This window comes from Diplotaxodon limnothrissa, linkage group LG4, assembly GCF_057381915.1.
Source record: "Diplotaxodon limnothrissa isolate DT_005_m linkage group LG4, D_limnothrissa_male_GT1.1, whole genome shotgun sequence".
Lineage (NCBI taxonomy): Eukaryota > Metazoa > Chordata > Actinopteri > Cichliformes > Cichlidae > Diplotaxodon > Diplotaxodon limnothrissa.
Genome location: NC_140599.1, coordinates 20942621 through 20954867, shown reverse-complemented (window position 1 = coordinate 20954867; position 12247 = coordinate 20942621). Strand labels below are relative to the sequence as shown.

Genomic DNA, 12247 nt, shown 5'->3' with positions numbered 1-12247 from the left:
AGGAAAATCTCGCTTTTCACAGGCAGAAATCTCCAGCAGAACCAGGCTCTGGGAGGGGTTACCATCTACCTATAGATGTTGGGTGTAGTGAGATTTATGTAAATGTATGACAGTTATCAGCCAAACCACACTAGCTATGTTAGCATATCATCTAAGTCACACTGACTGGTTTATCAAGGTAAATCTAAAGATTTTAGAGAACAACAAAATGCTTAAATTTACTCACATGCTTCTTGGTTGGCTGTTAGTCTAGTTAACTGCCCCACAATCCAAATTACTTTGAGTTTCTCGGGAAGGGCATCTTTATTAGAGCCTCTAATATCTCTACAGTGGATATTAAAAGCATGGACACCACTGTTAAGATGAAAGGCTTTCATGATGTTAAAAAATAAGGCCACAATAAATAATTTCAAAACTTTTCCACCTTTAATGTGACCTTTAGCAGAAATGCCACTATGTACGATTTGACTGAAAAACAAACACATCTGTTTGGGTGGAGAAAAAAGCACAATAAGCGGTCTGTATAAGTGCGCACACCCTTAAACTAATACTTTAAGTACCTTATGATTTAATCAGTATTCAGTGACATTCATTCAGCGGCGTTCCCCTGGACGAGCTGGGTGAGGTGTCCTGGAAGAACGAGTTTTGGGCTTCTTTACTTAGACTGCTGACCTCAACACATGGACCAAATTATTTGATAGATTATTAAAGTATTAAAGAGTATTAAAAGTTCACCAAAAATGCACCTACCAGTTGTTAACGTGTTTAATTCTGGCCCTGATTTTGGTGTTTTAACAGCGAGGGTAACTGGGATTTATCTGCTTTTGCAAAAAAGTATTCAAGCCGTTTTTGACTAATGCTAAATTTAGATTGTAAATAGAGTGAACACCAAATCTCATAAATCAACATAAACATTTACTTTAAGCGTGTCAGGTCAGAGCCATGCCGTGCCCAGTACAGGTCCACAGGAATGGCAACAAGCCTGCAGACTTGGCCTTCTTCACGGGTGATGCTTTTCTCACTTATTGCAAATATGATTGGGGGGGGGGGAAAAAGCTGACCTCACATTAACAAAGTCATCTGGTGCTCAGCCATGGATTAGCATAACTAACTATGATAAAAAAGTGATGATGATGCTGTATTTAGTCTGTTTACTCTTGCATGTAATTAGAACACAATTGGAATCTCCATCTGTTTTTGAGAATTGTGACTCACAAAACACATGTGGCTCCTAAAAGCAGTTTGAGTGTTAAACAGAGCCCGCATGCTTTAAATGGACTTCGCTCAGCTTGTTCTTAGTTTGGTCAGAGTTCCTCACCAATGCTTTACCCCTGGAAGGAAATCAGCCAGTGGTGATGGTGATGAACGGCTCAGTGGCAATGACTTCTTTTCATGTCTGTTTACACGGCACTAGCTTTAGCTTTTCTCCTTCCTTGCTCTTTTCTGATGTATTGCTTCTTTCGAATGCCTGTGTTTACTCTGGACCTCTGCTGTACATCTGAGGATGGACTTATCAAGGCAAATATGAGCTCTATTACCTGCATGAGGTACACCATCTGACTACAGGCTGAAAAATGATCCCAGTCTCAGCTTAAGTGTTTATTCAATCCAGGACTTATTATCAACTTTGTCAGTACAACTTTGGTAGTGTTGCTTTAGAAATATGTTTGAGGGCCAGGTCAGTAGTATATTTTCTAAACCCTCTTAGTGGATGAAGCTATCTGGGAGCATACCAGGAGCCAGAGCGCATCTGTATAACATACAGGTGGTGTTAGATAAAACAATGAAACAGACAAAGACATATCACCCCTGAGAGTGGTGCAGAAGTGAACGTTTGATCATGACGTGTGCAGATGTAGCTTTGTCAACAATAATTTTGTTTGAACTGCCAGTGTGGCCAACAAGAATACCTTCAACTGACTGCTGAAGATTTATAGGTTGTTCCATTTTACTGAGGAAGGTGATTGCAGCACAGGAGTCTTGGCCGAAACTTCAATTCATATTTATGTTACAACATTAATGACTGGAAAGTAGGCATCTTGCCAATCTAGCTTTGTCAGTTATCAAGCTCAACGTCACTTATTGTTTGGTTACAGCGGCGTCAGGTTTTTGCAGGATATAATTTTAGATCTCCAACATGTGGTTAGTCACCGCCCTGAGTGGTTGCCAATCAGGAAATGACTCATCCTAAAATCAGCATCTGATTTCTGTAGGTCAATATCTGCTTAACAAGAGGTCTGTATTACTCTTGCTTAAGCTGAAACTGTTTAGTCTGAAAAAGTGAAAAGCTCAGCAGATAACACTAAGATGAACTGCGGTGGATCCAGCCAGCAAGCTCTGATGACATCTTCATAGAAAGTCTTAAAGCCGCACATTCCTTCAGATCTGGGTGAAGGATGACATCATGTTGATGTGTTTAATAATATTAAAAGATATCTGCAGACAGAATCCAGGCTGGTTTACATGCCCTGCTTGGCTGCCTTGTGGTGAAGTCCTGAGGGTTACTACAATGACTAAACAAAGTTTTTCTGCACCAGATGTTGTTTACAAAGGTCCAATATTTGATCTACCAAAAAGAACTGTGTCTTTCTGTCCTTCCCACTTAGCAGGCAGGTCTAAAAGTAGGGTAGAGGTTCATGAAGGTATGATTTAAGATTCATGGTGGATGGTCTAAAAACATATCAAAAATCTTGCTGACCTTTAGGTGTTTCTGTCTTATTTCTTTGGTGCCATCACAAGCTTTTGTTGCTATTAACAGCTATTGTTGTGAAGGTTATAAAATTTACTGCAGACAGGAAGGTTTGGATTTAGATGATCTCATCATCCCCCTGCGTCTGGTTAAGGTATAGCTGCTCAATTGTCCCCCTGTGGCATCACCAGAGGGGGTTAACATTAGAGATTAAAGTGCACTCTCCATAATGTGCAATGGGCAGATATCAGCTGAACAGCTAAAACAGCAGGTGAAGTTGAAGAATTTAGAGGTATTTCTCTTTTTTCATTATTCCATTTCATGGGAGTCTTGAGCCTTGGTTGTTTTTCTTGAACTTCCTCAATAATATCCTCTCATATGGAGGGTGACAGCTTGGGTCTTCTTCCAGACCTTTGCAAAGTGGTGACACGTCAGTGTAACTATTTGAACTGATGCTGTTGGATTCTGCAGTTCTTTAGAAATACTACAATTCTCCTTCTTAGAGTTTCCCAGAACTCCTTGGACTTCCCCATTGTTCTGAGTATTGGTCAATCCAGTGAAAATTGTCAAACAAATCTTTTTTATGCTGGCAAAGGGAGGCTACCAGTTGTAGTAGGCAACAAGAAGTTAATAGGCCTTGGCCATGTCAAGTTAAAAGATATAGAATTTTCAGAATGACTTATTCAAAGATTTAAGTGAGTTTATGTATATATTTTAACCCCCAAAAGTGTTTTTTAAAGTATTAAAGATATATACGGTACAATCATTCCACCCTGGAACAAAAGAAAAGGAAAAGTTCAAAGGCATAATTAAAAGTCCCCAAATTACCAAGACATTCATGCCCATGATACGTGTATATAAACTTCTGACCACAACTGTAACCTACTTAACAAGATAAGACACAATTACACGATCCCTTTGGGGAAGGGAGTGAACTTTTAAGATTCCTATTCAGTGAAATAAATAAAACAAGCATCAATTCCAGTAAATGACCACACTTATCCTTTCTTTTTTCGGTCCAAAGAACTGTGCCCTGAGCTACCAAAGTGTGTCAGTCATAGTTTGGAAATTTCAAAGTAACATGTGCCTGGAGAGGATTTGGAAGGAATCGGCAGGGATGAAATGCTTACTTGAAACATTTATAAACCATATCTTCAATTTCTTCCTCTGAGCAGTCAATTCTGAAACCACCAGAATCAGACTGTGTCAAGAACAACATCAGAAAGGGGGAGGGGGAAAAAGGAAGTGGGATTTGAGTTTGAAGTGATAGGTCCCACATATGTTTGTCCTTCCCTACTCAAATTTGCAAAACTCTTTCTAAACTGCCTTTTATTGTTATGTGTTCATCCCTGTTTGACCAACTGTGGGCTTCAGCTGCAGATTTATCATTGCCCAGCATATATATGGAGGTTGTATAGTGCCAGGCCCTATTACCCTCTGACCTCCAGTGAGATCAGGGGTGCAACATGGCAGCTTAAATTCTCCCCATTTGTTTTTACAATTTGTCATCTGTGACTATTTAACGGTTGCACAAGAATGAGGCTGCATGCTCTGTAGGGAGGTTGTTAGAATTGAGTCCTAGAAAACAAGCCTCTGTCTTCTTGCCATACACAGAAGTTCAGCCGTGTTCCTCGGGGTTAGTATGTCCATAAAGAAGACAGCATTAATTTTGTGAGGCATATTGGGCTGAGGGGCTCACAGCTCCTGTTCCATGGAAATCTCATCACTGGCTCCCATTCCTTATGCTTAAAGCTCAGTGTAACTTTAGTATTACTACACAGATATTGGGGGAATTGCTGACTGAGAGTGGCTGTGAGACTTTACTTGTATTACCTGTCCTGATGGATAGGCTCTTAATAAGTGATTTTAACACTTGAAAGTAGCTGATGGATATTCTGTGAATGAGCTTAGTTTATCTCGTCTCAGCTCTTTTGTCAATAATCACAGCACATGCCATATGAAGTGAGTCAGTAGAAACTCTGTGTTTAACACAATACACACAAAATCCTGCTCAATTACATGCACTCTTCTGCCTATGTTGTCTTTACAGATTGCCACATTCCTTACATTTCAACACTCCCTGTTGTTTTTAGGCATTACTTCTGACAATGTGTGTCATTTGTATTTCGAGACCACCCGGTAAACTCGGCCCGGTTGTGCTGTTTCTGCGCATATTCCCCATGGAAACTGTGCAACAAAGACTCATGAATACACCAGTAGTGTCACAGTTTAGGAACCTTAGCTGCACTCAAGGCAGAAGTCCCCTTGTCTGCTACATCAACAATAACAAGCTCTCCTTTCATGGGGCAAGTCCTGTTCTGTCCAGCCACGGGGATGTGAGGCACCTGTGAATCCTGTCTGTAGTCCTTCCCCTTTCTTCTTTTTGCTGCAAATCATACACTCATCACTTCCCAAGTTATCTTGAGCTAGACCTGGAGGTTATATGTAAAGTTGGGGGTTTCTCTAATGGGCTGAATGGTTGAGAGATGACGTCAGAGCGCTAGATGATTTCTTTAAAGAAGGTGATTTGTATGTTAAACTTAGGGAAAGCTATAATTTGAAATGATCTGATAATTTTTGGAAATACATATAAATTAAAGATTGTATAGGAAGTAACATCCAGGTGCATCTATGTGCCAACATTCCTATAGTCAGTACATGCAGGTTTTGGATTGTATTGATCAGTGATTGAAGTGTGACTTCCCCCATGTCACCAAGGATCTCCTCAGGTACCTTACCACAGTTGAATAAGCCTGTAATGAGAGTATTGATGTGGTTCTAGCCCTGAAGCTTTGGAAAGAATCGACAACTCTGACACTAAAAATTTTTGCTAAACAAATGATGGACATCCTTGTGAGAAGATGTTTGGAAGGCTTAATTGTAAAAATGTAAAAATGAGGTCAAGCAGCAATGGGGACAATTTTTTTATAAGTTGTTGTGATTCCAATAGTATCTCCTAGATGTTTGATACTTGACTATTACTCAATAACTTGTTGTACAAATTATCTCATACACCTCACTCCATGTCTGCGTCTTTGAGCGGCCTTATTCATTCCTTTTGTTTTGATGTTTTTGCATTTAATTCAATAAAAATTCTTAATTATAAAGTTTGGGTTTCACCACTGAGACTTTAACTTTCAGGAAAAATGACGTGTTTTGTCTTCTTGTGATGCCGATTGGAAAGTCAAGTAATCTATTTATTTTTTTGTATTATTTTTCCCATAGAGTGCCAAGAGTCTTCAAAGCAACAAGGATTCACGGATCCTGTGGACCAAAGATGATCTTTTACTGACCACTGGCTTTGATACGGTGAGAAAGTGTGAAGCCAACTTGTTATACTTGGTACAGTGTTTGTCACTGTAAGAATTACAGAATCAGTGCCTCTTTGTACAGTAAGATGTATAAAACTTACACCAAAAACACGAGACACCGCAGGCAGGAAATTGTTTTATTCATGCATTTAAAAAATAGATATATTATTCCAAAATTCCCAATCACACAAGAGGAAATGGTGATTGGCATGACCAAAACTATTCCAACTGTGTGCAATAAATTTGCAATCAGGTGCCGTCTTGTTGCGTTAAGATGCTGGTAAAGCAGCCGATTTAAAAAAAAAAAAAGACTGATTGGAGTTTGCTATGTGTTTGCCATTGAATTGGGTCCAGATGCCTATTTCCTGCAATTTATGATAACACAGTGATAACTGTGATAAATCAGTGAAAAGTACTGCCGACTCCTTCAATCTGTTTCACATTAATTACATTCAGAGTCTAGCCAGAACCTCATAGATTTGATATGGAAATTCAGAAAATCCTCCACAAGCAGGGACTTAGCTGCATGTGTGCTTGGCAACATTGGATTAGTGTAGAATACAATCAGTAATAGTGCCAATTGATTCCCCACTGGCATAAAGATACATTGCAGACGAGTTGCGCTCCTCTGTGTGAGTGATTGCAGTCAGTCTGAGTTAAGACTGATTGTTTGGAGAGAGGTTACCTCCCACCCGATGACCTGTGCAATCATCCTGCAATCAAAATTGAAAATTAGCATCACATAGCGCTGTAATATGTGACAATTTCAAAAACACCTCTTAGGTTCATATAAAAAAAGTAACTTATTTGACCCCTTTTGGCGTGCTCTGTCTCTGTTCGGAGTACTCAGTGTCTTACTTTGTTGTTTGTTTAGATGCGTAGTCGTGAGGCGAGACTTTGGGACAGCAGGAAGCTGACCTCTTCGCTCGGCTCTGTTTCACTCGGCACTTCCAGTGGGTGAGTACAGCATCAGTTTGTGTCCATAACTGACTCACACAGCCATGACACTGACCTTCTCACTTTTAAGTGTTTGTCTGTGAGTGAGAGTTTACGAGGTCATGTGTTGCAGTACAACGGTGTATCTGTGTGTGCATATCATGTAGGTGGGCATATTAGTGTGTAGCTGGCACATATGCAATGATATATGGCCAGACAGGCATGTGGACCTCCCAGAGTTTTTACACTGTTCCTCCACATTCTTGCTGTTTCCGGGAATGTCGCAGACAGATTCGTGTACTGTCTCAGTGGAGCAAAGCGTGTGCACATGTGTGCTGAGCGTCGCTCTCTCTACGACTGCTGCAAAAGGGTCAGGAAGCAGCAGCAGACACACTGACACTTCCTCCCTCAGCTCGCTGCTTGTCATTTCTCCAGCCGCTCAGTTTATTTTCCCAAACACGGCTGCCGAGGACCGGAGGACAGCAGGAGCGTGGCTGGGCTCCAGAGGGGAGACAAGGGGAATAGAAGGATGGAGGAAGAAAGAGAAAAGAGGAGGTGGGAGTGAGGATTCCTTTGTTAGATTGAGCTCATGCATTGTAGTGTTGTTATGAACAGGCTGGCCTTCCAAGTCATTCCACTCATAAAGTGACTGGACTTTGTCGGGTCATGCTGTAGTCTGTGGTGGATGAAGTAAATTTATTATCATTATTATTACTGCAAAAAGCATTTTTCTTGCCATATGTGAAATGGCCACGGCAGGACAGATTCAACATTTGTTCTTCTGGCACTGCTATTCAGACTGGGTGTCCACGTGTGGCTGCACCAGAAAGTGTGAAGCTTTATGGCCTAGTTTTTTATTAGACAAAACACTACCAGAGGGAAGCGGTCTCTGTGGAATGTCATAGTTTTTGTTTTCTTCCAGTGAATGAGAGGAGTTAATACAGCAAGGTCCCTAAGTACCAGCCTCTGCTCTCCCTCCCTCTGCCCTCGTGCTCGCCACTCGTCTCCATTTCCTCTATTTCCTCTTTCATTTGATTGAGACAGATAGTTGCATGTCTGAGTGCCTCTTCGCAATCATCCCATTGTTTGGTGCCTGTGCACTTTTCTTGGAATTAGGGGATACGTGATGCCACAGATGCCAGTGTTTACTTCCTGTTACCAAAACTGGTAATTTGTTTTGTGAGATCCATGATACAAGTCATACAAGTCAAGTCAAGCTCACCCAAAAAACCAGAAAACCAGAACAACTCAAAGATAATGGACAAACAGCGTGAGGACGGTCACTAATCTGAGGACAAGCTGTTAAGCCTTCCGACTCTCATCTTACTCAGCCAGTGTCTGTTTTTTTTTTTTATGAGCCTCCCTTCACCCCCCCCCCCCCTTTTTTTTTTAAACTGACAGAGAAACGGCTCATCTTGCATTTATTAAATTCATTAGATTTAATTTGAGACAAGCCTTTTGGTTTCCTGGTTTTTGATAGTAGTTCAGTTTTAATGCTGTGATTTTTCCATTGGACCTAATTGCAAGGTTTGGAGCTGTCCCATCCGCAGTATTTTGGATGTCCTGTATTAAATCACTTCAATCATGCTATCATATGCCGAGATGTGTGTCAGAGAGCTTTTACTCGCAAGGCCACATCCCTTCCAGATGTCTGTACACCAGCACTGATATAAAAGAAACAGACATTTAACCGAGAGACGAGACCTCATCATTTACTGCTTTTCAATATTGCCGTCTCACTCTTACACAGCTTAAAAAATGATATACAGTTTTTTCTCGTGCCTTTTTTCCCCTCAAAATACTCTAAGTTATTACTAGAAGATAACTGTTTGTACAGCCAAGTTTCCAGAAAAGAGTGGCACTGAAAAAAATGTATAAGGATAACAAAGAAACCACAACTGCACCCACACAATTGCCAAACATTAGTATCGGGTTGTGCGCCTATTAGTGAAACTTCGTGTTTATTAACTTCTCATGCCAGCTTATCCCCATTTTTCTCTTGATATTTTTCACAACCTTCACTCTTATTTTTTTAAATGTATTTTTAACTACGGCCCTTGCCGGACTTTTGACCCAAGCTGCCGTTACAGGCCGAGTCTCCATTGTATTTGGTTATTCTCTGCAGTGGGATACATCAGTGTCAAAAACAAACAATGCTTCAGGAGTCAAATTGAGGGGAAAATGCAGTGATTACTTTCTATTCAGCCATATCCATGTAAGCACTAGCCAACCTCTTTATCAAACTAAACTACTAGATGTAGTCTGCAATCAGTATTTACTGATAATAGAAAGTGCTGGCTGGTTTCTACTTAATGGCCAAGGTCAAAATGTTGCTGACTGCCTATTTGTCTCACTGTCTTTTTTTTTTAACCTGTGTCTTATTTTGTAAGTAGTGGAAAAAGATTTTTGTTCTCATTTCAGACACTGTGTCCATGTCTGTGTAATATTTTTAGCATGAGTGCTTAAATTAAACATCAATCAGCCTGTTCCCGACAGGAACAAACTGTCTTTAACCTCCTTTCCCCCCTCTACTTCTTTTTGTTTTAACTGAGCATTGCATTAGTGTTTTACCAAGCAGCTATGGCAAAGACAAAATGCACTAATCAAAAGGGGATATTGTCTTAATTTTTCTCTGCACCTAATAGATTGAAAACAAGTGACCAAGGAAACTCAAAGTCAAACATCCATAGAAGGGCACTTCCTCCTTGTCGTTTTAAGCCTGAGGTGCATATAAAGATGGATTTGTTCATGTTTTCCTGCCTGTTTTTAATAAAAACAGCTGCGGTAAACATGGTGTGTAATTGAAGCAGTGAGCTGGCTTGTATCAGGTTAGCTTTGCTTGTAGACAGCATTCAGTAGAACTGTTTTCTTTGGACTGTCACAACATAAAGAGGCCCAGGATCATGAGCCAGTAAAATAGAGTTGTGGGTGGAATATAATTTGGATGGAGAATAATGGGCTGGAAATGTTTATTTTTTGGTCGGGGTTGAAATGGAGAATGAAAAAAGTGAGGGGTGATGAGTCTGAGAGGAGCATTTTGAACTATGTTAAGGTGGCTATTACTGCAAGCCTGTTTTCCATGCAAGCTGTAGAGCTGCACAACGAGGAACTGTGCGGGTCTGTGTGCACTGCTCTCTCCCTCATATTCTTCCCCCTATAAACCAGAATTATAATAATGAGTTTAATTGGGTCTTTAAGCCAGCTGCAATCAGTGAACTTTATAGCTGGGCACGATTGCTACCAGCTTGTTGTGTAAATGCTTGAGACGTCACGATAATTATGCATCCTCCCCCCACTTCAGCAGCTAAACATACTTTGACCACACTTACACAGCCGCCTCTCGCTGATGTTTGCTTGCATACTAGCTTGTAATCGGGTCTAAAGATGACAGTCAGTTCTCCAGGGGTTACTCGGTTAGCATTCAGCTTGACAGAACTGCAGTCTCAGGAGAATTTCAGGCTGTGACCTCCTCTAACTGTTCTCGGTCCCTATCAGTGTTACCCTCCTCTCCTAATGGACACAAACACCATACATTTGCATGCATGCTCATTTAGACCTTCTGTTATTTTGGTGTCTCTTAATGTCTGGCTAGAGGCTGATTTAAGTAGATCACTGTGACCTGCCTGTTGATTGGGAAGGACATATGTTTGCCCCTGGAGAGCCAGCCTCACTGCTTTTACAACCAGTCACAGGTTATACTAAGGACTTGCCCTCTGAGGCAAGCGCTGCTGACAGACTGTGCTGTTAACTGATGGAGAGAGGCTTTTGTTGTGGATGATAGGAGTACTCCTAGTGCGCTGCCTGTACTCTTGCGCTCCTTATTGACTGTGTGGGCCGTGCCTGAGCGCAGGGCCCAGTCAGTAGGTGTATAATTGAGCCAAATTCCCTTTAATCAGATAGATTGAGAAGAGGCCTGGGCCCCATAAGAGAACGAGCCTTTTATACAGAACAGTCACTCCTTTCTCTTGCAGCGGCCCGGGCTCTCCAAAATCAGTCCCAGATGATGGCTTTCCTGTGGGTATTAGGTGCAGCTGCAGGGCCGTTTACCAAACCAGAGCGAAAAAAAATACCACTAAATGTTTGAATGATAGTCTGACCTTTCTCCGTTCTAGGAGTTCACCTTCTAAGAAAAAAAAAAAATAGAGCTTTGCTGTTTGGGTCCAGCTCAAACACAACTGTTTGAGGTGCAGGAAAAGGCAAAACTACAGTCTTCTTCAGGTGATCTGCAGGGTCAAGGCTCACCAGTACGGCTGTGGGGGATGGTATAGGGTAAAGATGTGGCCGCACGTGCTCGGTCAGCATTCTGACAGTTGAAACATGGCATCTGAAATCTGTTAGCCATTTAGGGTTTCAGTTTGTGATTAAGTGGAGAAGGAGTTTGACCAGAAGAAGAGGATGAAAAAGGAGGAGGGAGCTTTGAAATCCCCTCTTTTCTTTTCTTTTTTTTGGTGAATATATCATTACTCTATGAACCTTTATTGGCTGCATGTGTAAGTTCATATGCTAATCCTAAACTTCTTTTGCTCTTAGTTTGAGAAATTCCCCCTTGTGATTAACTCAAAGACGGAAAAAAAAAGGTCTACCGTCAGCTGTTATCCTTCAACGAATCTTTATCCTTACCTGACCGCCTCCGAGACCTTCTGTCTATTACTATCTGTACCCCTTACTCATCTACCTCTCCATTACGGATAGATGAAATGGAAACGGAGAGCCGGGTTTTTGAAGGTGCTCGTGTCTGGGCTTCTAATTTAGTATTTTTTCTTTTTAGAGCCAGACCTAATGGAGCTGCTCAGAAGCGGTAAAAGCAGATGGAAATATGTGAAGCGTTTGGCGGGGGATATTTAATATAATTCACAGAGGGTTTTTGATTTCATCCCGCAGGTATGTGCTCAGCACTCCAGGGATCAGAAGGACCCTTTTGTGTGAACTCACCACAGAAGGAAAAATAAAAAGTCTCTCACTCCCACCTTAGGCTGCCTCCTTTCACCCTCTTTCCCTCCTGTTTTCTTTCATGTACCTTTGTATTTCTTTAGTTTCTTTTATACTTTACATTAATGGTATGGAAATGGAGATTACTAGTCGCAGGAAGTCACTCTGCATTAAATTGCACTTGAGGACGTCCTAATGTTGTTAAGGTATTTAAACAAATGGTTTGGTACTAGAAGGCTGAAGCCTCCCCCCAATTTGTCTCAGTTATGAGGCTCGAGACCGTGTCAGACTTCACTTTCAAACCTTAACAAAAGCAGCAGCAGAGTTGCACTTGCAGCTGTGGGTATTGTTTTTCTCCAGCATCTGGAAAATTGTCTTTCTT

The 12247-nt window shown here is 41.2% G+C and overlaps 1 protein-coding gene across 1 annotated transcript in view; it reads left to right on the top strand.

Moving 5' to 3' along the window:
- The window catches only part of coro7 (coronin 7), a 104532-nt gene that overhangs the window by 28761 nt on the left and 63524 nt on the right, over nucleotides 1-12247 (top strand). The window contains exons 8-9 of the mRNA XM_085352447.1: nucleotides 5915-5998; nucleotides 6875-6957. Of these exons, the coding sequence (XP_085208573.1) occupies nucleotides 5915-5998; nucleotides 6875-6957 (167 nt within the window). The remainder of the gene's footprint in view (nucleotides 1-5914; nucleotides 5999-6874; nucleotides 6958-12247) is intronic.